Here is a 22,382-nt window from a genome sequence, read left to right as displayed (position 1 = left end):
AGACACTCAAAATTGGCGTTCATATTATTTTTTTTTATATTTTATTTATTTATTCATGAGAGAGACAGAGAGAGAGGCAGAGACACAGGCAGAGGGAGAAGCAGGCTCCATGCAGGGAGCCCGATGTAGGACTCGATCCTGGGTCTCCAGGATCAGGCCCCAGGCTGAAGGTGGCGCTAAACCGCTGAGCCACCCCAGCTGCCTGGCGTTCATATTCTGTACTATGCTAGAAACATCTGTGTCATACTCTTCATTACTGTGGTCCTCTGTTTCCCTCTGAAATTCTCAAACCCTCCCGGGGCAGTGCTGGCTATATAGTAGGTTCTAAGTAAGCATTAATACTTGCTAATTAACACAAAACAAATGGTTTTCTTCTGAGTCTCATCACCGGAAACACATATCGTTGTGTACCTCAAGCACCCTCTCTAGTCTGGAGGCGTATTCAGAGTCATTAAATTCTTGTCATTATTGCACTGACCCGCTGCTCCAGCCCTAAAAATAGGTGCTCCTGTTCCCATCTTCCCTGTGCTTGGGGGCAAGAGGAGTCCTGGGCTGACTGCCCATAGTACTGAACATAAACAGCCACACAGAGGCCCAGCCCACATCCACAGACAACAGCCCTCTAGTCGTCTCCCCAAGGGGCACCATGTGTGATCACGTTCACCAAGATCCCTGTGGCACCCAGAATCATAACACACAAAAGACCCCGCAAGGACCCAAGATGCCTCTCCCAAGCTTGTCAAGGGTCAAGTGTATGACTTTTCAGATTATAGTATGACAATATAAAACTACGGTATTGGTTACTTTTAATCACATTTTTTTAATTCCAAAATACACGTTCAGAATTTTTTTTAAGGAACAGGGGTGCCTTGGGTGCCTCCATCGTTTAAATGCCTGACTGTTGATCTCAGCTCAGGTCAAGATCTCACAGTGAGTTCAAGCCCCCTGTCAGGCCCCATTCTGGGTGTGGAGCCCACTTAAAAAGTGGGGGCAGCCCCGATGGCCCAGCGGTTTAGCACGTGCCTTTGGCCCAGGGCATGATCCTGGAGACCCGGGATCGAGTCCCACGTCGGGCTCCCTGCATGGAGCCCCCTTCTCCCTCTGCCTGTGTCTCTGCCTCTCTCTCTCTCTTTCTCTGTGCCTCTCATGAATAAATAAATAAAATATTTTTTTAAAAAAAGGATACACAGAAAATCGGAAAAGATGCAGCCTTACTAACACAGGTGCATAAGACCCCAACTGTCCTGTATTCTCAACAATCAGTATCTTAACCATGACAGAGATTAACAAAGTGCTCTGAAAGCACAGGAAAATAAGTAACTCAGTTTGGGGAGGGAGAGAGTGATGAGGGCTTTACAGAGAACATGTGAGGTGGTTTTTGAGATCAGTGGGGTTTCCCTGGGAAACACAGGGAGAAGGCAGTCCAGGCCAATGGGAAGAGCATGAGCCAATGCAAGGAGGGCTGAAAACACGGAGCATGTGAAGAACATGAAGTCCTGTGGGCTAAAGAGAATGTAAGTAGAGGTTAAGTGCTAAGTGACAAACACTGGCAAGGAAAGTTGGATCAACTTGGTAAACTGATTTGAGGTGCTATGTTAGGAAAGTCTGAATGGTGCTTTGAAAATATCTAGACAGTGAAATGACATGATAAGACCCATGTTTTAGAAAATCTGAGAGCACAGTGACGAATGAAAGGGAGGCAACGTAAGGTCAATTAAGAAGCTTCTTAGGCAAGAGTCTGGGCAAGAGGTGATGAAGGCGTGAGCCTGGGCAGAGGGGGGCTACCCCATTGGAACCTGGTCTCTAATGGGATGTGATACACAAGAGAGGGACACAGACACACACCCATGTTCACAGCAGCATCATTCACAACAGGCAAAAAATGGAAGCCACCCAAGTATCCACCAGCAGATGAACAGACAAACAAGATGTGGTATACACACACAGTGGAACGTCACTCAGCTTTGGGAAGGAAATTCTGACACATGCTACAACATGGATAAATCTTGAAAACATTACGGTAAGTGAAATAAGCCTGTCACAGAAGGGTAACTACTGTACGGTCTCACTTATATAAGGTACCTAGAGCAAATTCATAGAGACAGAAAATAGAATGGTGGTTGCCAGAGGCTGGGAGGCTGAAGGGGCTGGGGAGTGAGGAGTTATTGTTCAAGGAGAATAGAGTTTCTGCTTTGCAAGATGAAGAGCTCCAGGGATGCATGGTGCTGATGGTTGTGCCACAATGTGAATGCCCTTAATGCCACCAAACAGTGCGCTTAAACATGGTTAAGACGGTTGATTTTATGTTATGTGCACTTTACACAATCTTTTAAAAAAAAAAGCAAGAGGGGGAGGGGGGCAGGGTTGACAATATTGTACATCTTCCAGCCTGAGGCCCTAAATGAAGGGCAGTACCTTTGACTGCACTCCAGGCCACAGGAAGGACAGTGCAGGGGAGTGAAGAGAGAATTCGGAGCTGCACAGATGTCCAGGCTCAATACAACTGAGGACACACACTTTCCCAAAAGGCTCCCTGACAGGATCAGCACTGCCTCTTACATTCCTGAAGTCTAAAAATGACACAACTTGAAAGATAATTAACAGCAGCCGAAAAGAGACAGGAAGTGACTTCCTGATTTTTCATTTGGAAAAGCGGCATGCTAGCGTACGTGGGGCAGATTACACACTTACATCAATCTCACTCCTTTCTGAAACCCAAAGAAAAGAACAATGAAAACATTATGTGCCCCACCCAGGTGCCCCAAAACATTGTGTTTTTAAAAACATAAACCATAGCCAGAAGATCTGGAAACTGGACCATTGATGGAGAAGTACTACAAGACTAAGGTGAGCTGACCGAGCTGAATCCCAGCTAGGTCTGCAGCACAGAGAACCGAGATCCCATCTGATGTACACCCCAGAATTTCCAAGAGGCTCCAGAACTAACAGCTCCAGGTAACTCTGGAAGCTGGAGCGAAACAAGGGCTGAAATAAGAAGGAAGGCCTGGACACCTGTCAGAGCCCACAAGGCCCTCCTCCACTCCCAGGGGCCCTCCCACACGGACAATTCACTGCCAGTTTATTCTTTAGAGCAGGGAGCCCTGTGTTTTTAGACAGGACTTGGGTCTGTGGGACAAGGAACACAGGTAAGAATAGGAGCTCCACTCGGAATACACGGAGACTTAGAGGCGTGTGTGTGTGTGTGTGTGTGTGTGTGTGTGTGTGTAATGTATGTGTATCAGCCCAGATGGGGAGCACGACTAGTCCAGGTGCTTCAGGCAGGAAGGGACCTGATACAGGGAATTGGAGAGGATGTAATCTTGGTGAGAGCCGTGAGAGCCAGGGTCAGAGGAACCACCACTCACGCTCCGGAGTCCAGAGGCACCAGCACTGTAAGAAACCGAATACATGATCCCAGCTCCCCCGTGGCTGAGGTGGCCCTGAGTGCCAGAAGGATACTCGGAGCGGACAGGAAAACCCCACGTCTGGCATGGGCCACTGCTGCAGTAACAATGGTGGCTTCTCCTTCTGACACTCTCACTGGCAGAATCGAAATCAGAAGCCTCCTGTCAGGGGCCCCTGGGTGGCTCAGTGGCTGAGCATCTGCCTTTGGGTCACGGTGTGATCCCGGGGTCCTGGGATGGAGTCCCCCATCGGGCTCCCCGCAGGGAGCCTGCTTCTCTTTCTGCCTATGTCTCTGCCTCTCTTCCTCTGTGTCTCTCATGAATAAATAAAATCTAATCTAAAAAAAAAAAAAAAAAAAAAGGAACAGAATCCTTCTGGCAACTGTAGGGTCCAGGTACCAAGCCCCTACAACATGAGAGAAGACTTAACAAAACAGGGATAGGACTGAGAACCAGGGAACCATATCCGGCCATATCCAATATCCACATGCCAAGGCCACCCTCGTCCTCTGCTCCCACTCAGTTCCCTGCTCCCCCAGTACTGGCAAATAAATCTTCACTTTCCGGGCAGGAGATGACAAAAGTCTCCTAGCCAGTGGCCAAAGGAAAAAAGTCAGGATGCTAAAATTTAAGTTTCTGAAAGAAACAGCCCAGCCAGATCACCCTCCGGTGAGGCTCCCAGTCAACAGAATAATGAATTCTTACCTTCAAAAAGGCCAATGATTTCCAGCAAAGTAGTTGCAATTTTTTTCAAAATGACTCCTATTCTCTAAATTTTAATTTGCTTCAAAAACAATATACAGGGGACATATGACATCTATAGATGAGCTACGATTAATGACCAATTATTCAAACACCACAAATGTGAAAATATGAACCCACACAAGCCACAATGCAGGTGAGATGTGCCACTGAAATAACCAGTTGTACTTTTCTTGCCTAAACTCTAGAACTCTGGTTTTCAAAGTATGACCTGGAAACCCTGAATGTCCCCCAAAGCGCAGTCAAGTGAGCTGCGAAGTCAAAACTACTTTCATAACATGAACTTATCTGCCTTTTTCACTCCTGTTCTCTTCTGAGCACACAGAGACATTTTTAAGAGTCTCCATGACATCTGATGACACCATCACTCTAACAGCTAAGAGATGGGATCCCTGGGTGGCGCAGCGGTTTGGCGCCTGCCTTTGGCCCAGGGCGCGATCCTGGAGACCCGGGATCGAATCCCACGTCGGGCTCCCGGTGCATGGAGCCTGCTTCTCCCTCTGCCTGTGTTTCTGCCTCTCTCTCTCTCTCTGTGTGACTATCATAAATAAATAAAAATTAAAAAAATAATAATAATAATAACAGCTAAGAGAATGGAAGATGTTTTAAATTTTTCTCAGTCTTAATTTCTAATATGGTAAAAATCAATAGACAGAAACCACACAAAAGCTCTCTGGCATCCTTGAAAATATTTAAGAGAATACAAGGGCCAAAAATATTGAGAATCATTGCTATAAAACAACATTTTAGTTAGTTGCCTTTGGAAAGGAACTTTTAATATGTGAAACTAATTAGAATTAGTTTAAGTTTATATCTTCGAAGGTAAAAGAAACAGTAAATGTTTTACTATCTTGTATCTGTTGATCCCGTAGGAGGAGGATTTTTCCCAAATTAAATTATTCTTCCCCTACAAGTAAGCACCATGATGCAAGTCTCACTGCCTGGAAGGTAGCAAGCACACCACTAGAGTAAGGAGCCCCTCACATGAGCTGTTCCTACAAGTAAATGATCTCAAAGCCTTTCCCAGTGGCTATGTAAACCAGCCACTACCAGAGGCCCCTGTTCCCCAGAGTTTTACAAAGATTCTCAGGAATGTGGAGAACCAACATGACATCTCAACATCACCAAGGGATCCCAGAGCTTCAGAGAACAGGAAATAAGCTCTGTTTTACAAAATGATGCTAATGCTGGAAGGTAAGGGGAGGTGTGAAGGAATGCTTATGCTGGTCTCACATCATGTCGGGCCACCTTTTCAGTGCCTCACTGCACTGGGATCTCTCTCTTCTCAGCAGCTGCTGGTCACGGGAAGGCTTCTCAGGAAGCCCCTCTGACACAAATACCAACCCGCAAGAGTGAGGGCAGTTCATCCCTGGAGCACGCTTGACCAACAGGCCACAGGAGCCAGTGCATAAATACTCCCCTCTCCATGTCCCAGGTAGAGGTTACTGGGGCACATTCAACAGTTCTCCAGGGGTCCCTGGCCGGACGGAGCGCCAGTGCTCCATCATGGCAGCTGGCTCAATGACTCACTCTTGGGTTGGCTTACTGTCCTTCCCTTTGTTATTATTCCCTTGAGTGTTCTTCCTCTTATGTTTCCTGGGATACCTTTCCAAAATAAACTGCCCATGCTAAGCCCTTGTCTTAATCTTTCAGGTGGACCCCAGCTAAAGACAAGGCATGAGATAAGCTCTCCACTTCCAGAGAGGTGGGGAAGGGGCATGGTTAGCACAAGAGTCGCCCAGCTCCTTCCCATTCTGAAAGCTTGGTAGAAGGCTTCACATCTAGTAGATGTTTTAAAACGACCAGTTAAGTGAAAAGAGAGTGAAATGATGGCCAATGATGGAAGAGAGACTATCACTAACTGCTGTGTCTTATGACATAGACCCTAAGAAATGGGGGCTTTGGAAGAAACAATGAAGTCTCCAGCAGAAACGGAAGGCTAAAAAAGAACCCTGAAATGATCAAGACAGGGGGGTGGTTCTGGAAAAGGAAATGAGTCTTAGCCACTGGAGACCCAGAGACTGACCTCCCAGGAGCTGGCAGCCCAGAAGCTGAGGGGAGGTGGGACAGAGGACATTCAGACGAATGAGGGGTTCAACAACCAAAGAGAGGAGTAGATTTTACATGGTAGTCCATGAAGGCTTGCAAGAAAAAGAGTGGACTAACGTCTCCACTTAACCACACCAAACCCTGACAATCAAACCCTGGGGCCTGCAACCCTTGACTGACTCTCTGTATCTCTTTCTTTTCTTCCTCTAGTGATTACTGATTGGCTGGGCATACTTTACATATTAATTTATTTAATCCACAAAACAACCCATGAAGTAGGTTCTATTATTGTCCCCATTTCACAGATAGAGAAACTGGAACCCAGAAAAGTCACACAGCTGAAAGACAGAACTGGGGTTCAAACCCTGCCAGCCTGGCTCTTTCTCACACTTCTGCCCCCACCAGACAATAAAGCCACCACATTCTACATGATAATCGCACATGATTCCTTTTGCAGTATTTCCCATGTGTTGCATCCTTAGCATTTTCAGAACCTGTCACTACATGTAATTTATACTTTTCCTAGGCATCAGTTGAGTTCCTAGCCTGTATATACCAGATGCTGGGCCAACTGCTGGGGATAAAGATGCAAAGTCCCCATTCTCCAGGACGGTCCCATTATACACCTTGCAAGATGAGCCAAGTCATGGAGAGGTGAACCTACAAGTCAAGGTGAGAAGGTAGGCCTGGGATGAAATTGGGACAAACTGGCAGGTGAAAAACACAAATTCTCTCTCATCCCAGAAGAAGTGTCACTGAGCATCTGCCATGTGCTAAGCCCTAAAAGGTAGCAAGGAAGGAGAAGGACACTGAAATGAGTTAATCATGCAGTCCCACTCAATCCTCATACCCACAGGTAAGGTACAGCAAAGCTTTCACACCAGGCCTTGGATCTATAATGAATCTATAATTAAAAATGATCCGTTCAGTCTCCCTGTAACACCACTTTAAATCGCAATACTTACAGTAGTTTTCTGGAACTGACCATATACAACCAAGCTCCTATTGTAAGTATTTGAAGCTCTCTCCTTGGTTCTGACCTCACTACTCATTAAATCAATCTTTTTCTTCCCAGTACATTAAAAGCAAATAAGAAGAAAATATTCACCCTTTATATGTTTGCCCATGTTATTTACCTTGCCAGAAGTTGGTCTTCTTTACTTCTATCCACCTTTATCTCTGGCCATTTTCAAAAGTATCTGATGATTACCTTCTCCACTCACATGGCTTTGGTCTTTCCCCTAACACAGTCCTGTGGCACTTGTAGATTAAAGTCTCTGGTGTGCTTGGTACCAAAGTATTTTACTCTGTATGATTCTTACAGCCATGCATATATGAGCTGGCACATAGTAGGTGCTCAAGAAGCCTTATTTAAGTCCTGAGTGTTAAGTCAGTACCATAGGGAAAAATCCCACATGATCATACACTGTGCTTTAATACAATTTGTTATAAAACCTTCTTTCTCTTCCTCCTCATAGTTAATAAAATATACTGATTCATCGGCCCTGTAAATAAGCCCAGTCTCCCCAAGGAACTACTGTGACATGAATGAAATCATCACTTTATACTAGACATGATGCTTCTGGAACAGTGTTTGGTACACCATTAACTCCCAATAACTATCTGTGGAAGTGAATTTAAATAATCAGCTTTTTTCACACCTGCCACATACTATACCATGTGGTTAAGATTTCCAATAACAAAGTTTGTAAGAAGGATTTGAAGAGCAACCCTGATCAAACACAGAAAAAGTTGTTTTACCCACGTTACACGCTGTACTATCCTAAAAGACTAGGCCACTCTCTTCTTCCTGGACTTCACAATCTGTCAATTGCTTACACTGGTTAAGAACATCATCCCTCCCCATTCTCAGGAGCCTACTAGCCAGAACCTGCCCATCACTGGACACAAAATCTGAAAATGGCATTTTCAAGTACTTTGTGGAGAATATGATTTAATGACACTGCTGACAACAGTCACTTTGAGTTGTGTGATCACAATATGCAAAGTATTTAAATACAACCAGCTCATTCCACTTAGACCTTTTCGAAAGAAAATCGGGAAGTAATGAACAAGAAGTGAAACGTTTATCCCCCAAATGATCCGGAATTCACATAAAAGAAAAACTGGATATCGTAGAGAGGATAGTAATTCTGGGACTCCCAATGGATAACAACAAGCCGAAATGACTTGAAACCAGCCGATATGAATCCAGGAGATGATAAAGGATACTTTGGGAAATCTGCCTCCCATTGAAGGTGGGTTGTTTTTTTTTTCCTCCAACAATACTCTACATAACGCGAATAAAATGTGTTAGACTATTGTTTGAAACCTGCGTCGGTGCGTCCAATCCATGCACCTCCCGATTGCATCGAGACCTGCCGGGTGACACATGAGATCTAAAGTGGGTGGATAAAAATAACCTGGTCCTCAAAAAGACATGATAAACGCCAGACAGCTGAGTCACTTCGAAGCCCATCTGACTCTTTTTTTTTTTTTTTTTTAATTTTTTTAATTTTTATTTATTTATGATAGTTACAGAGAGAGAGAGAGGCAGAGACAGGCAGAGGGAGAAGCAGGCTCCATGCACCGGGAGCCCGACGTGGGACTCGATCCCGGGTCTCCGGGATCGCGCCCCGGGCCAAAGGCAGGCGCCAAACCGCTGCGCCACCCAGGGATCCCCCATCTGACTCTTGAAAGGGACATTCACTCTCCTCTTCCTTGTCGCACATATACATGCCACCTGGGGAAAAACCACCAACCGCCCTGGGTGGACGGCAGTGCCCTGAGCTGTCGTAACCCCCCCGCCCCACCCCCACCCCACCCCGCGCCACCTCGCGTCTCAGGTCACGACCCGCGACTAAACTTTTAATAATTTATACTGATGCATTTCGGCCCCGGCGACTCCTCTAGAGGAGTACGGGAATGACTTAAAGAAGCCATAATAACCCAGCAGTCCCCCTGTCTGCTGCCCCACCGGAGGGGCCCGAAGGTTCCTTCCCACATTCTAACGGGAAGCAGAGGAGCGGGGAGCCCTGGAAAGCGGGGGAGGCCAGCTCGGCGAGGAGATCACAGGGCCCGGGAGTGGGCAGCCCGGGCCGAGGCCACGGTCCCAGAAGGGAAGGAAGGGCCGCGTGTGCGCCGCGGGCGGGGGCGGGGGCGGGGGCGGGGGGGGGTCGGGGCCCGGGCCGGGGCCGGGGCCGGGGCGAGGGCGGAGGGCGGAGGGCGGCAGCCGCCCCCCCCCGGCCCCCGCCTGCAGCGCGCGGTCGAGATCGGGGAACTCTCGGACCGGGCTCGCTCTCCCTCCGTGGCAGGCGGCCGGGGGCCGGGCAGGCCGGCGGAGCAGAGCCCGCGGCCACCCGGTCTTCGGCGGCAGGAGCCTCGGGGGAAGCGGCGCCCCGCATGCAGGAGGCGCTCACTAAGCGCCGCCCGACTGCGGGGCGCCCGAGCCAACTCCGCCGCCGGGGGAGGAGGTCCCCGGCCGCCCCTGCGCATCCCCCCGCCCCCGCCTTCACGTGCCGCCGCAGGCCGCCGGCACCGCACCCTCCCCCGGGCGCCGCGGGCGCGGCCGAGCCTCACTTACCGGGGAGTCGTAGGAGAAGGCGCACTCGTTCTTGTACACCCTGTCCCCCGAGCGGGGCACGCGGATCGTGGGCATGTGCGGCACCAGCAGCTCGCCGACGTCCCCTGCAGCCATCTTCCTGCCGCCGCTGCCGCCCGGCACGCCGAACAGGGCGCCCCGGCGCTGCATGGCCGCGGCGCGCCCCCGAGCCCACCGGGTCGGGCCGCAGCGCTGGGTCCGCGGGCGGAGCGGGCGGAGCGGGCGGAGCGGGCGGCGGGAGCCGGGGCGGGCGGGCCGCGGGGCGGGAACGGGCTCCGGGGGCCTGGGGCCGCGGGCGGGGAGCGGGGGACGCTGCTATTTTTAATCCAATGGCGAATCGCCGGCCCAGCTGCAGCGTCAGGCGGGGCGCCGGGGAGCGCCAGCCGCAGCGCGCCGGGGAGGGGGCGCTGGAGAGGGGCCCTGCGCGCGGACCGCGCTCGGCGGCGGGGGGGAGCAGGGGGAGGGGGGGAGCAGGGGAGGGGGGAGCAGGGGGAGGGGGGCGGGCGGGCTGCGCTGCGGCTCCCCCCAACGGTGTTTTCTACCCTAGATCGGTAGGTTGCCAAGGGGCAACTCCGAGGCAGCTGACACAAAGAGCAGAACTGGGGGGGCGGGGGGGGGTGGAAACCGCCTGCTTTTAAAACAACTGAAGATAAAAGCGAGGACTTCCCCCGCCTGAGGAGGGGCGGAACTCGATGTGCGAAATCTGGGATTGATTGCACAGCGTCGGGCCCAAACCTAAATCTGCGCTGTGCACTTAGGTGTGAACCTCGCTCGACCTTGTTCCTCACTTTTTTTTTTTTTTTTAGACATATAAAGCTTTTAAAAGAAAATAGAATAGGATCCAGTGAGGATGGACATGTATTTTTTGCAATAATACAGATTTTTTTTTCTTACGTATGGTGAGGAGGATCGAGATTGTTTGGGGGCGGGGAGAAGCTTTTCTAGTTTTATATTTATAGTCTTTGGAACGTATTTCGCCTGATTTGTTCGAGGTCTCCGCGTCGAACGTTGAACAGCCTGATTGGAGCATCTTATTCAGACACACACATATTCCTGTCTTGCTGGTCCAGTTCCTCAGAATAAATAATGAACGGGGTAAGGGGAAGGTGAATAATTTGCGAACAGAGCTTACCTCACAGCATACTCTCATTTTTTCAAAATAATTCTTAAAACACAGGTTCGATTCCGCTGAGGTCCCATAACTACACCCAATGTACCCAGGGATTGCTGCCAATTAATGGAATGCAGAAACAGCAAGAAATAGTAAACAAAAATGTTGATTTCTGTAAGCCTCTCCCAAACAAATCAAATTATCTTTATTTTTTTTAAGATTTTATTTATTTATTCACGATAGGGATCCCTGGGTGGCGCAGCGGTTTGGCGCCTGCCTTTGGCCCGGGGCGCGGTCCTGGAGACCCAGGATCGAATCCCATATCAGGCTCCCAGTGCATGGAGCCTGCTTCTCCCTCTGCCTGTGTCTCTGCCTCTCTCTCTCTCCGTGACTATCATAAGTAAATAAATAAAAATTTAAAAAAAAAAAGTATATTTATTCACGATAGACATAGAGAGAGAGAGTGGCAGAGACACAGGCAGAGGGAGAAGCAGGCTCCATGCCAGGAGCCCCACGCAGGACTCGATCCCAGGACTCTAGGATCATGCCCTGGGCCAAAGGCAGGCGCCAAACCGCTGAGCCACCCAGGGATCCCCTCAAATTATCTTTAAAACCTTTTTCCCCCTCCCATTACATCTGTTACTCTGCCTGATTCTGCAGATCTGCCAGGTTCCACTGGGAGACTGCAAAGGTACCTGGATTTTGATGTGAAGTAGACAGATGAGCCCCTCTCTCTCTTGCCCTGCTCTCCTAAATTTTCATATAGTTAAGCAAGACTCAATCACACCTCACATTCAGGTTCATCAATGATGCTCACTTGTCCAATTAAGAGAAAAAGTTTATTCAAAAGCATCAATAATCTACAGTTTAAAATATTTCTAGATTAAATGCAGTTAAAATTGAGACACCATTTTCCACCCTTCAAACTGATTAAGACACATGGAGTTGGCCTAGGTTTGGGAAATAGGCCCTCATTCACATTGTTGGTGGGAATAAAAAAGAGTAAACAATATCGACCTTGATTTTATATGCATAAACTATTTCCCCAGCAATTCCTCACCTACACATTTATGCTACAGATAACTTATGCTACAGATTTATGTAAGGATATTTGTTACAGCACTTGTTTATAGTAACAAAAGACTGGGAACAGCCTAAAGATCTCTGTGTAAGAAGTGGTTAAAATACAACACTTGAGAAGAACCAAGCGCTCCATGTTCTGTGTGTGCTGATGTGGAGCAATCTCGAAATCATATTACTAGATGAAAAAAGCAAAGTGCAAATCAGTGTGCAAAAGCAAGGAATGCATGCAAGGCACTCTGGTACACCCAAAATGCCACAGGCCTTCCATCCAGTTGGTTGTACCTATGCTATTTTGTATATATAGAGAGGCTACAGCATATATATGTATATGTGTATATACATATATATAGTATATATACTGTGTGCATATATAGTATATATACTGTGTTTATATGTACATATATATATATACTGTGTATATATATGTGTGTGTGTATATATATATATAGAGAGAGAGAGACAGTAGAGAGGGACCTACTGCCAGTCTTTACCTTTCTGTGCTATTTACATTTTTATTATGTGCAATTATTGCTTTAAAAAAGTAATTAAAATTCAGTTATACACACACTCTAAGTTCAGTAACCAGTTAACATGTTTGTAGTGTATTAGCCTCACATCCTTAACAATGTTTATACAATATTATTGCAACTGGGTAAAAATCAACACACATTTTGACAAGACTGGAAAGACAGGTAAAAATTAAATAGTTATGTTTAGAATTTATAAGATTTTGTTTGTATTTTCAGAATGTCTTTGTTTCAAGGGATAAAACTGTATTGACACAAAAAGTCAGAGAAACTTCAATGAATTAAGACAACGTCTTGGACATCCCCGGTGGCTTAGCGGTTTAGCGCCACCTTCTGCACGGGGAATGACCCTGGAGACCCGGAATTGAGTCCTGCGTCGGGCTCCCTGCATGGAGCCTGTTTCTCCCTCTGCCTGTGTCTCTGCCTCTCTCTCTGTTATGAACAAATAAATAAAATCTTTTAAAATAAGGAAAAAATCTGGTTCAATTATTAGAACTTTCTAACTTAATTTTTCAAATTCTACATATGAATTTATAACCAGACTATTTTTTTTAAATCTTACTTGTTTATTCATGAGAGACACAGAGAGAGGCAGACGGGAGCCTGATACGGGACTCAATCCCAGGACCCCAGGATCACCACCTAGGACTCAAAGGCAGACAGACGTTCAACCACTGATCCACCCAGGGGCCCTTATAGCCGGACTATTTTCCTGGGAAAAGTTTTCAATTAGTAATAATCATGCCTCAAATAAAACCTCATGGCTGCAACATTGCCACTGCACAAAGTTCAACCAGACTATTACTAATGGGCCGGTTTCTGCCTGTAGATCTTTTTTTTTTTTTTTAATTTTTATTTATTTATGATAGTCACAGAGAGAGAGAGAGGCAGAGACACAGGCAGAGAGAGAAGCAGGCTCCATGCACCGGGACCCTGACGTGGGATTCGATCCCGGATCTCCAGGATCAAAGGCAGGCGCTAAACCGCTGCGCCACCCAGGGATCCCTGCCTGTAGATCTTGATCAAAGAGCGGGATGAAAGTGACTATGGGCAAATAATTTTCCCTTCCAACATAAATTCCCAGTCTTGCTGAAGAGATTTCAGACTAAGAATTAACTTTTGCCACATCGAGTGTCCAGGTCACCCCATCACTCTACTGCTCCAAAGCCTTCTCTCATGACATTGCCATGAGTCTGCCTCTCCTGGCCTGGCATTCAAGGACCTTGCCCTTTGGCACTCTTTCAGATGTCAATCCCACACCTACTCCTGGTAAACTAGATTATATTGTCCCCAAGGATAACTATACTTGTCTCCTAGCCTTGGTTGAAAGCTCTCCACTCTCATTTCAATCTTCTCAATCCTTTCAAGGCTTTTCTGACTGCTCCAACCCTTAGGAGCCGATCTTAAATACAGACAGCCTCTATTGCCTGTACCCATCACTGCATTGTGCCCTATGACATCTTTTGTACTGTTCTTTAATGAGTCAGGGTTCCATATATTTTCCCTCTGTATAGGTAGCACAAATAACTCTTTGAAAGAGTTATTTCTCTTAACATCCTTGTACATTATGGCAGCTCAGTATTTGTGGAATATTGCCTGCCCAGAAAGGTATTGCTTTGTTTATTTTAGGCACTTGGTAAGTACCTACCAAGTGAATGACTCACATCTGTGACATTGTAATAGATATGTTTTGCAGTCAGCTTTGTGTCTTTTAGGTAAAATTCATCATTTCACAAATGTTGTTCCCAGAACCGACATAGGTTACATTAAAGCATGACACGAACTGTGGCTAATGCCAAGTTAGGGAATTGGGGAAATCTACAGAGAAAAAAGATATCTTAATTATTTCAATTAATGGACTGGCTCTTGACCTCGGATGTCCTCCAATAATGTGCAGTGATCTAGTAAAGTCCTATTTGGTGATAGCTTGTTGTGGAGGCATAGCCACAAAACTTTCTATCCTGGCAGATAGCCTCTGCAAAAAGCATTGGTTATTAAGTGTAAACCAATACATCACACTGCTTAAGAAATGTGGTATGTTTTCCATTTAAGAAAATTCTATATAACCATCAAAAGTCATGTGATATAAGAATGTTCATTGACATGTAAAAATGTTCACTAAAATGCAAACTTCAAGGACAGGTTGTAAATGAGCATACACACTATTCTGTTTAAATACATACACGCATATATGCATAGTGATAGAGAAAGAGATTAGATTGAAATAGGTCATATGTTAATGGGGGTTATCTCTAGGTGAAAAAAAACTTTTTGTTGTTTTGTGTGTGTGTGTGCTTTTCTGTGTTATTTAAATGTTTTGCATTAACTACCCATTTATTTTTTTTTTTTTAATAAGGGGAGATGTTAACTTTTTACACTACCACCGATTACGTCAATTTCTTTTCCATCTGCCCTCTTTCTTACCTGCTTGTCCCCTTCACCACCCATATAAAACTCAGTAAGTTTCTGCTGTTGGGTTTATGGGCAATCTCAGTAACTAGAAAGTAGGTTCACACTGGAATGAGCAAACTCCTTGAACAACTCTTAACATCAAGATGAGGTAAGCTGTTACTCAGTTTAAGAGGAAATCTGAGATCCCTGTTCAGCTTTTGGGGTTCTGTGATCTGTAATACTCACCACAGTTCTTTCAGAAGCCTGACTCATAAGTTACTCATAGAGATAGGTGAGCATACTCCTTTTCAGGCCAATCTGACACCATCCCTACTCATGCCCACTTGTCATTTCCATGTGCACACAAGAAGACATGTCCTCCATTCAGGTATAGAAAAGCCTGTTGTAGGGACTCCTGGGTGTCTCAGTGGTTGAGCATCTGTCTTTAGCTCAGAGTGTGATCCTGGGGTCCTGGGATCAAGTCCCCTAGCCCGCTTCTACCTCTGCCAGTGTCTCTGCCTCTCTCTCTCTCTCTCTCTCTCTCTCTGTCTCTCGAGTAAATAAAAAAAAATTAAAAAATTAAAAAACTTTAGAAAAGCCTGTTGTAAAACACAGTAAACACACACACACACACACACACACACACACAATACACACATACCACAGGGCCACAGGCTACTTTTTCAGGTTTCCTAGTAAATGAGCAAAGCAAGTTACCTAAATGTGATACATACTCTCTCCAGATTCCAAAGAAACTCATCAAACATTGTGTGTCATTCTTTTTTTTTTTTTAAAGATTTTATTTATTTATTTATTTATTTATTTATTTATTTATTTGAGAGAAAGAGCATGTGCAAGTGGTGGGATGCAGAGGGAGAGGAAAAAGCAGACTCCCCTCTGAGCAGGGAAGAAGTAGGAGGGCTCCATCCCAGGACCCTGAGATCATGACCTGAGCCCAAGGCAGATGCTTAACCAACTGAGCCACCCAGGTGCCCCATGCCTCATTCTTAGAGATAGGAAGCTCACGATGAAGAGCTTGTCCTTCATTCTTCTATATTATTAAACTCCCTTCTGGAACTTCACTCAGATGGCAAGCCCCTATATTTCTCAGAATGTGTCTCCTATTCTCTGTCAGAGGACACCTGCTACTTCCTGCTTTCTGGGTCCCGTCTGCACATTGTCATCACTGTAGGGACTAACATGATGTCCTACTGATGTTGACAGCCAAGATCAAGAGTCAGCACACCACAGCCCATGGACCAAATCCAGCCTGCAGTATGCTTTTGTAAATAAAGTTTTGTTGGAACCCAACTGTACTTATCCATCTACATATTGTCTATGACCGCTTTTGTGCTACAACAGCAAAGTGCAACAAAAACCATATGGACCCAGGATATTTATATCTGATCCTCTACATAAAATGTTTCCCAAACCCTGGCCAAGATCCCTACAGGTTATATGTTATGATCCAGAATCAGAGAACTGGCATGACCTTAGATTTGTACTACTTATCCTCCGGGTGATGGCAAACCTGTTTATCTGAATGGAGCAAATACTTTCACCAGTTCAGTAGCTGCAAACCGAATGACAAGAAAAGTATTAATTTGCTTCAGTAAGGAGATCATCTCTGGAACATCAGCCAAGCTGAAATCACCACCTTGTTAACTTTACCACACTTCACCACCATTCTCCATCCTAATGCGAAAAATAATAAGAAATGATGGGGGAAAGAACGGGAATATGATAGCAATCACCAACTCTTGTGTCTTCCTGGTCTTTGATACTGGCACGATTTCTTGCAGTTCCACTTGAAGAGCAGCTTTGTTTCATGTTTATACTTTTGTTAGAGAAAAAGAATACCAGTGGCATCCTCTTGGTCTTCCTTACTATAGTAATGATTACTCCACAGGTAAGGGAGCCATTGTGGAGATTCTACAGTTCACTAAGGTTACGTATTCCAACAATACTTTCGAGAACTGGAGTACTATCCACAGGATGAGCTTGGGTCTCTCTGTGCCTACCATGAGGTGAGTGGGATCAGAAGTTCATACATCATCTATTCCCAATAAGCCTCCCCACTGGCAGATAGGAGAGGCATTCCACCAGTCTAGAGTTTCCATCAGAGCCAGTTTATAAAAGTCTCCAAAAAGTTTGGATATTTCTCATTCTCCTGGGTGCAGTTACTAGGGGAGTGGTTGCAGAGAAGGCCAGAAAGTAGGTTCATAGTCTCCATATGTGATATTACTATAGCATCGTTCCTAAGGAACCCTGCCTCCTCTTCAACTAAGAAGCTCTATGGTGTCAACTAACTGTTGACATTTCTGTAACCGTGACTATCTAGCCTGGTGGCTTGATTCAGGTCTTTGCTTGCTAAACTTGGAGATGGGGAGGGTAGGATATATTTTAGTGGGATGTCCACTGCTTGCACTCCTGGGAGCCCCACGAGAAACCATAGCCATAGTTATCTGTGAATTAGCCATTCCCTGAATTCTGTTAATTATGTTTGGACTGCTGCTTAATACCATAACCAGGCCAACTTTGCTCCTGGCAGTGAATTACTACCACCTGAGGCATCCATGTAGGACTCCTCCCAGCCCCACAGAAATCAGAAAGCCCACTTTAGGGTCACCTCTTGTCAGCAGCACTGAGACCCCTTAGCATCATTAGTAAATTGCCTTTGAAAGATTCTGAGCCCCAATGGAGACATATGTGATAGATCAAATTCAGTATTTCTGTGTCTTCAGTCCCTTCCTCTATGCTATGCCAAAGGACTTCTAACCCTTTGTCATCATTTAGCCTGAGCCAGCATTTGGGCAACCCAAGTTTGCATTAGGATCATGCCCATGCTCATACATTTTATTTTTTTATTTTTTTGCTCATACATTTTATACAGAATGTCTTCTGAGTGACTCCATATTGAACAAATTGACCTGATACAAATTCACATTTTGCCCTCCTTGATAAAATATCATCAAAACTCATTCCCACAACCATCGCCCCATTTCATAGAATTTGCTGATTTCTATGATTCCTTTGAGTATAGCTTCTGAACTCCTTCCACTCTGATTCTGCAGTTTACTCTTAGGGACCATGTTGAGTCATCAATGAAAATGGTTATCAGTAGAAAACACTGCAGGTTGGACAATGGGGAAAATGCTAATGAGCCTGAAAGGGAGTATAGCTTCCTTAGAAAAGGAAAATGTTGGGGGAGAAGGTGAGAAGGCTTTCAGAATTGGGGATTCTCCAAGTTTCCTACATACTCCTAGACTTCTCTGTTTCACTTATGGGGATCTACTCTTTTCTCATCTGTGCCATAACTTGAACATAAAATAAGTGGAAAAAATATGAGACAGCATTTTCAAAAGTTCGACTTGATTTTCAGGGATCTCATTCTACATCTGCAAGCAGGAAGCAATCAATTTATCATGGTACATAAATACTTTGAGATTCATCCTATTTCTTAAAGACTGTAAATATTTGAGCAGGCCCATCCCTTGCATCAGATTATTCAAATGTCTTTTAAAATAGAGCCCTGACATTTTCCTCTCTTGCGTCTAGGGCAGCCACCTTTCCCCAGAGCTGCATGGTTCTGGACATACAGGCACAGACAACACAAGTGCTAACTTGATTGGTCTATTTCACCACTGAGTATTATGGGTTGCTATTTTCTATCTTGAAATTTGAATGGAAATCTAACTGCCTCCTATCCAATTTGCAACTGAACAGCAATTCTTTTACCCCCTCGTACCCTTCAGGATCTGCTACTTGCAACACATTCTCTGCGACTGACAAAGTTAGAGTTCTGTTGTAAGCTGTAGAAACTAGCTCTGACCTACTTGAACACTAAGAAGGAATGTCTTGGAAGACTAAGGGATGACGCCCCATACTGAAAGATAGGCTGAGTTACCAGAAGTCCAAGGTCCAAAGTCACAGCAGCAGCCACTTCTAGATCTTCTTTCCAGATGTGGCCACCTGTTGATGTGACAATAATTTCATTCCATCCATATGTCTCTCTCTACTCAGGAGCCAGATTTCTGTGGTGGGAAAGGGGACATTCTACAAGGAAGGTATGTTGATCAGCAATACATACAGACATACATACATGTATAAATATCATGATATTCATCTTGCAAAATTTGCTACAATGATATGAAATATTCATAAATCACGTAGCAAACTTCTTGGAATATGCTAACCATCCTTATTTCTATCATTATCCACAAATCTGACTCCTTCCTTCTTTGTGGGAATGACTGCCGCCTACTTTGGGGACCTGCTTTCCTCCATACCTATCTCTAAATCAGTCTACTCAATATTCATTGATCACTTTGTGAACATTTGTACTTTTTGTTGTTCACGATGAATCTCAGTCGGATATTCCCCTTCATTCATTAAATTTAATCTAAAGCCCACTTGCCCCACATTTTTCAGGAAGCCTATCACATACACTTACTGCCTGTATCATTCATTAGCTACTAATATATATACACACACACACACACATATATGTATATGTATATATACTTTAATCTTTGTTTATGTATTCTGTCACCCTAACTAGACTGAAAGTTGCATGAGGCCAGAGATCATTGTAATACATATTAGTAACCCCTGGCCTAAACCTTGCTTCTACATAGAGAAGTTGCTCAAAAAAGTTTGTTTTTAAGAATGTTTGTTACTGTGAGAAGATTGCTAATTGATTTCCAAAGTCCATCTCTCCTTCTCCTTTAGAAAAATATATTGGTTTTTGTGCTCGGGGGGAAACTAAATGTTCCAAATTTGCACCTCTGTGCATCTTCTAATGTTCTAGGCATTAAGATGTAAGCAGAAGGTTATGGCCTTCTGATGCCTGGCATCTAGATGTAATGCCTGGAGCTCCAGCAGCTACCTTGGAACTTGAAGTGACCCTAAGAATGGAATCCAGGTGTGACAGAGCATAAAGATGGAAAGGTACTGTGCCCTTGGTAATTTCTTAGAGCCATACACTAGTTAGTCCTAGGGTGCCTACTTCTGAATGGTCTTCCGTAAACAAAGATAAAATGTTACCTTGTTTAAGTCACCTATTTTGAAAGGGGTAGTCAGTGGGGGATGCTCTGTTACAAGTAGCTAAATATAATTTCTAAATGATACAGCTACTATTAGAAAATATAGACCAATTTTTAAAAATTCTTATTATTTATTATTTAGTACTAAGTATTTATACTTAATTAAAATCACTAACGATCTCCTGGCTTGTACAATAGGATGCATAACAGCCCCTTAAAAATATTCACACCCTAATGCCTAGAATCGGTGAATATTATCTTACATGGGGAAAAAAAAATTTGTGTTTGGCATGTGCGATTAAATTAAAGATCCTGAGATGGAAAGATTATACTAAATTATCTAGGTGGGTCCTAAATGTGATCACAAATGTCCTTATAAGAGATGGGCAGAATGAGCCTTGACACACACGGAAGAAGAAACGGCAATATGATGACACCGGCAAAGATCACAGTGATATGGCTACAAGCCAACGAATGCTGGCAGCCACCAGAAGCTGGAAGAGGCAAGGACAAACTCTCTCTTGGAGCTTCCATAGGAGCATGGTCCTGGCAACACCTTAACTTCAGCTCAGTAATACTGACTTTAGGCTTGGCCTCTAGAACTGTGAAAAAAATAAATTCTGTCATTTTTAAGCCATCACATTTGTGGTAATTGGTTACAGCAGCCATAAGAAATTAGTGCAATTTGAATTACCTTTCTACTTCTTTTCTAAAAAGGGACTATACTTTCTTCTACACGTTACCTGTAACTCTTTCAACTCCTACCTCCCAGCATCTCATGCCGGATGCATCATAGATGCCCAAATTATAGTTGATAGATGTGTAAGTCCGTGCATTTTCCCATTGCTACCTAAGATGCAATATTCCATGAATGATATACACATGGTTAGTTGTCAACTGCATGACACAGATAATAACCAGCATACTGGGAAAATGCACCAAATAAATTTAAAGGACGGACTGGTTTGGCAAGGATCAAGGATGTGGGAAGTTTATCATTGAAAAGAAAATGACATTGCAGGCAGACTAGAGCAGGGCAAGGACACTGGGTTTCTTCCTTACAGGCAATGGAGGGCCACTGAAAAGGGTGAGTAGGGAAGTAGCACACATAAATCTGAACTTTGAGGAAGATGAGGCCGGTGGCACTGGTGACACTGCTGGTAGGATCATGTGGTGGGTGAGAGGGCATGAAGCAAGAAATGACTAAACCAGGGGGAAGCCAATATAAATCACATTTTGTGAGAGAATTTGCAAACTAAAAATCAACAGGACACTGATGTGGGAGAGTGAAGGCCAGCACTCTACTCCTAGCTATAGCTATCCAGCTGTACTTCCTCCCTATGTCACCTGAGAGAATCAATTCACAACTATGTCTCTTCATCTGTAAAGTGTTCAGAAGATAAAAAAAAAATTATACAAAAATTGCACCTTTTCTTTCCTTCCTCTCACCTTCATTGCTATAGCATTTAACTTAGATATCTCCTAAACCCTTCAGAAAGGATGCCATGGCAAAAGACCACACTGGGAGAGAGCTCCAAAGTACCAGGGGGGTCAAGATGTAATAATGACACTTCTGATAGGTAAGCAGGGTGTCACTTGTTATAAACCATACTGTAGCATTTTCAATGTCACATGGACAGCCCCACAAAATTAAGTAGTTTGCAAGAACAGCTTAAATATATAAACATTTCTCAAGAAAACTTTGTCCTATGAGACCATCAAGAGAAGAAGAAGGTAAAGGACAATAAAAGGATGAGGAAGAGGAGGAAAGGGAGAAGGAAAAGAGGAAGAGAATTAGAAAGAGAGTGATAACATATTGAGCTTCTACTACACCAGGGGCTATATATGTGATATATCATTTAATCTTCACAAACCCCTATATTGAAAGATTCTTACATTTTTTCCACCATCTTAGTCCTAACAGAAACAATGTGAAAACATTGAGACAAAACAAAGTTACAAGAAGTAAAGCACACAAATAATCCAAAATTCTTACACTCAGAACTACCATTCTTAATAAGAGGTAGCTATCTGTGTATGTCTATAGATTAAAAGGTGGATGGATGGCTAGGCAGAAATAATTTTTTAAAAATGGAACATGTGATACCTGAAGCAAGCTTGGTTTTCCTACCTTATAAATGATCTGATTTTTCTACCTGGAAATTTTCCCTACTTCTATTATATATATTTTTTCTATTGTATTTTTTTTTAAAAATTTAAGTACTATACAGTGTTATCAACTATGGTCACCATGTTACACATTAGAGCCTCAGTCTTTATACACCTTATTGCTGAAAGTTTGTATCCTTTTGACAACCTTTCCCTATTTCACTCATTTTTAAGCCCTAAACCCTATCCCTGAATCAGGATATGTTTTAGCATCTATTATTCCATTATTTCCTAGAACAC

At 44.5% G+C, this 22,382-nt stretch overlaps 1 protein-coding gene and 1 long non-coding RNA gene across 2 annotated transcripts in view; one reads left to right on the top strand and one right to left on the bottom strand.

Moving 5' to 3' along the window:
• Positions 1-10,089, bottom strand: part of USP13 (ubiquitin specific peptidase 13) — a 117,179-nt gene extending 107,090 nt beyond the window's left edge. Inside the window, exon 1 of the mRNA XM_038583433.1 lies at positions 9,799-10,089. Coding sequence (XP_038439361.1) covers positions 9,799-9,966 — 168 coding nt within the window. The 5' untranslated portion in view covers positions 9,967-10,089. The remainder of the gene's footprint in view (positions 1-9,798) is intronic.
• On the top strand, positions 1,710-8,522 carry LOC119867490. Its single transcript, XR_005383752.1, has 3 exons — positions 1,710-2,020; positions 6,742-6,887; positions 7,694-8,522. It is a non-coding gene; the product is annotated as an uncharacterized LOC119867490 (long non-coding RNA).
• Positions 10,090-22,382: the final 12,293 nt, after the last annotated feature.

This window comes from Canis lupus, chromosome 34, assembly GCF_011100685.1.
Source record: "Canis lupus familiaris isolate Mischka breed German Shepherd chromosome 34, alternate assembly UU_Cfam_GSD_1.0, whole genome shotgun sequence".
In the NCBI taxonomy this organism is placed as follows: domain Eukaryota; kingdom Metazoa; phylum Chordata; class Mammalia; order Carnivora; family Canidae; genus Canis; species Canis lupus.
This window is presented reverse-complemented; position numbering and strand designations above follow the sequence as displayed.